This window comes from Zeus faber (genome assembly GCF_960531495.2).
Source record: "Zeus faber genome assembly, chromosome: 21".
In the NCBI taxonomy this organism is placed as follows: domain Eukaryota; kingdom Metazoa; phylum Chordata; class Actinopteri; order Zeiformes; family Zeidae; genus Zeus; species Zeus faber.
This window is the reverse complement of record NC_137208.1, coordinates 5,665,166-5,667,909: the sequence shown is the minus strand read 5'-3', so window position 1 is coordinate 5,667,909 and position 2,744 is coordinate 5,665,166. Positions and strand designations below refer to the sequence as shown.

The 2,744-nt window shown below is 47.4% G+C and overlaps 1 protein-coding gene across 1 annotated transcript in view; it reads left to right on the top strand.

Moving 5' to 3' along the window:
- The first annotated feature begins 480 nt into the window (after positions 1-480).
- Positions 481-2,744, top strand: part of pnpla3 (patatin-like phospholipase domain containing 3) — a 21,480-nt gene continuing 19,216 nt past the window's right edge. Inside the window, exons 1-2 of the mRNA XM_080022461.1 lie at positions 481-735; positions 2,247-2,479. Of these exons, the coding sequence (XP_079878587.1) occupies positions 549-735; positions 2,247-2,479 (420 nt within the window). The 5' untranslated portion in view covers positions 481-548. The remainder of the gene's footprint in view (positions 736-2,246; positions 2,480-2,744) is intronic.

Here is a 2,744-nt window from a genome sequence, read left to right as displayed (position 1 = left end):
AACCACGACGCTCCCGAATCCCGCGGATTAATAAAGCGGTATTTTACGTATGCTGCATTCTCGTCAAACTCGGAAATCGGTCATTCCGAGTCGGTAGTCCCCACCCCCAAGCCTCCAACCTATTCCATTGCCTCTGCACGGGAAAACATAGACGCCTACAGAAAATATGTATTTATTGAGCAAGCTTCTGTATTTTGCAAGATAAAAAAAAAACGTATGTGAACATAAGACAAAATCTACAGGGTATTCCACGGGGGAACGGCCCGGCGCTCTTTAAAGGAGTAGGTCTGATTTCTCCGCGTTCGGGCATCCATCGAACGCAGCAGACCGTGGCTCTCCGGGGGCCCCGCCCCCCGCGTTCCCGATTGGCTCTCGTCGACAACGCGGGGCGTGACGCCCCCCCCTCGCAGCCAATCACGGCGGAGCACACGCCGTTCCCCGGCGCCCGGGCTCCACCGCCGCGGGGCGAGCGAGGGCGGCGGAGCGGAGCAGTGTCGCCCGGACAGCAGCACGGAAAGCGGCCCCCCCCAGCTGGGGCACGGTGGGGCATGTTGGATCTTCAGAGCGGGTGGAATCTCTCCTTCGCCGGCTGCGGCTTCCTGGGAATCTACCACATCGGCGTGGCCAGCTGTCTGCTGGAGAAGGCGCCCTTCCTGGTGAAGGGGGCGGCCAAGCTGTACGGGGCCTCGGCCGGCGCCCTCACCGCCTCCGTGCTGGCCAGCCAGGCATCCATCAGTGAGTGGGTTTTTTTTTTGTTTTGTGTTAAAGCGGTGATCCGTGACACGTTTCGTTTGAAACGTGTTTTGCATTCGATACTTGAGTTTGCTGGCACTTTATAGCGAACTGTCATATAATGTGTTTGCGTTATGCGTTGCGCTCCTCTATCCGCTGTTATCGTTGTCTGCGACGGTGTCCGCCTTTCCCGACAAGAGGAGAACCATCATCAAAATCATTAAAAAACAAAAAGGCACACACGAGAAGTGAAAGGCAGCCGTGGGGAATTTAATAAAGCAGCGCGGTTAGTTGTGATCAGTAACCCCAACCCATAAAACAGAACACATGCTGATGCCTATTTTTTGCACCCACATAGTTGCCTGCAATTCCGAAAGTTGATGCAGCTCCGATGGTCTACGACGTAGTTCATTCTTTCAGTTCTTTTCTGGTTTTTTGTTTGTTTTCCCCCCAGAGAATTTATTCGACATTTTGCAACAACACAATCCGTGCCGTTAACAACGGGATGAACGCGGTAACTTATACGGGATAAAAAAAAACGATCCGTGTTATGATAGTGTGTTAAAATAAAAGTGTAGCACATCAGTGTCGGGGTTAAAATGATATTTTTATATTGTTTTTATATTGATTTGGATTCGTTTCTCTAATACACCTGTGTCTGCTTTTAGTATATATATTTTTTTAAATTGCGTACCATAGCAATCTCATTGCAAGCAGCCTCCCAAAACAAGGAGTGCACCACATGAGCTGAGGTGATCGTTCTATTCATATTAACCAATTAGGCAAGTGGTTCCCAAACTGGGGTCCACGGCCCCTATGGGTCCGTGAAGGAATTGCAGGGTGTCCACGACAGCGTTTACATTTTCATTTACAGTTTTTATTCCCCCTTTTTTTGCAGAAAACCAAATACATACATGTAAAAATATTTGAAACCATGCAAATATAACCATATAAATGTACAAATGTGTGGTCTATTAAATTCTGTGACGGCAGAGCTAAATAAAATCATTATAACGAAAGTGATATTATGGGTTACTACAAGAAGTTTGATATCCATTTGTGTAACATAACTGTATATACAACAAGGTCACACATTTGTGCAGCTTTCAGTACAAGGTTTCTCCCTTAAAAGCTCACACAGTCCTCGATAAAAATGCATTTATGTGCAAAATTTGGCTGAATTACAGGCTGCAGCGTAAATGGTAAAATTTATATACGGTTAACATTTAAGAGTGCTCCTATGAAGGTGCAAGGGAACTATACCTGGTTACAGCAATTTACAAAATAATAATAAAAACAAAATACATCATACAATTAGTATGTTCAGTTTCTGTGAATGTTGTTCCACCTTTTCCTCAGCAAAGTCCTCTGTCCCTTCCTCTCCATTTCTTCGTTCTCACCCCTTTCCCTCTCGCCCCCTTTTCTCCTTTGAGTCTCTCTAACTGGATGCATTAGTGCTTAATACAGGCTCCGTTAAAAGTCCTACCTCCTCTCCGCCTTCACCCCCGCCCCAGTCAAATGCTGTGAGGACGTCATCGAGGTGGCCAAGGAGGCCAGGAAGAGGAACCTGGGCCCCCTGCACCCGTCCTTCAACCTGGTCAAGGTGATCAAGACGGGGCTGAGCCGGGACCTGCCGTCGGACGCCCACGTTCTGGCCTCGGGGCGGCTGTGCGTGTCCCTGACCCGCGTCTCCGACGGCGAAAATGTCCTGGTGTCCAAGTTCGACTCCAAAGACGAGCTGATTCAGGTCATACCGAAACAGGAGTGGTGTTGGAGTGTTTTGAAGTCGGGTAGTGATGTTTTAATGAGTGAATACTGGTATTGGTTGGATATTTGTCTGATATTGCGATGCAATTGGGTGTGATTAGTGTGATATTTGGATAAAATAGTATGTCGTTGGTATAATTAAAATAGGGCGTTATTAGTCTGATATTGGGATAGAACAGGGTGTTTACAGTCTGATATTGGGCTAAAAAAGGGCGTCATTGGTCACAGTCGAAAAGCACAGCTCT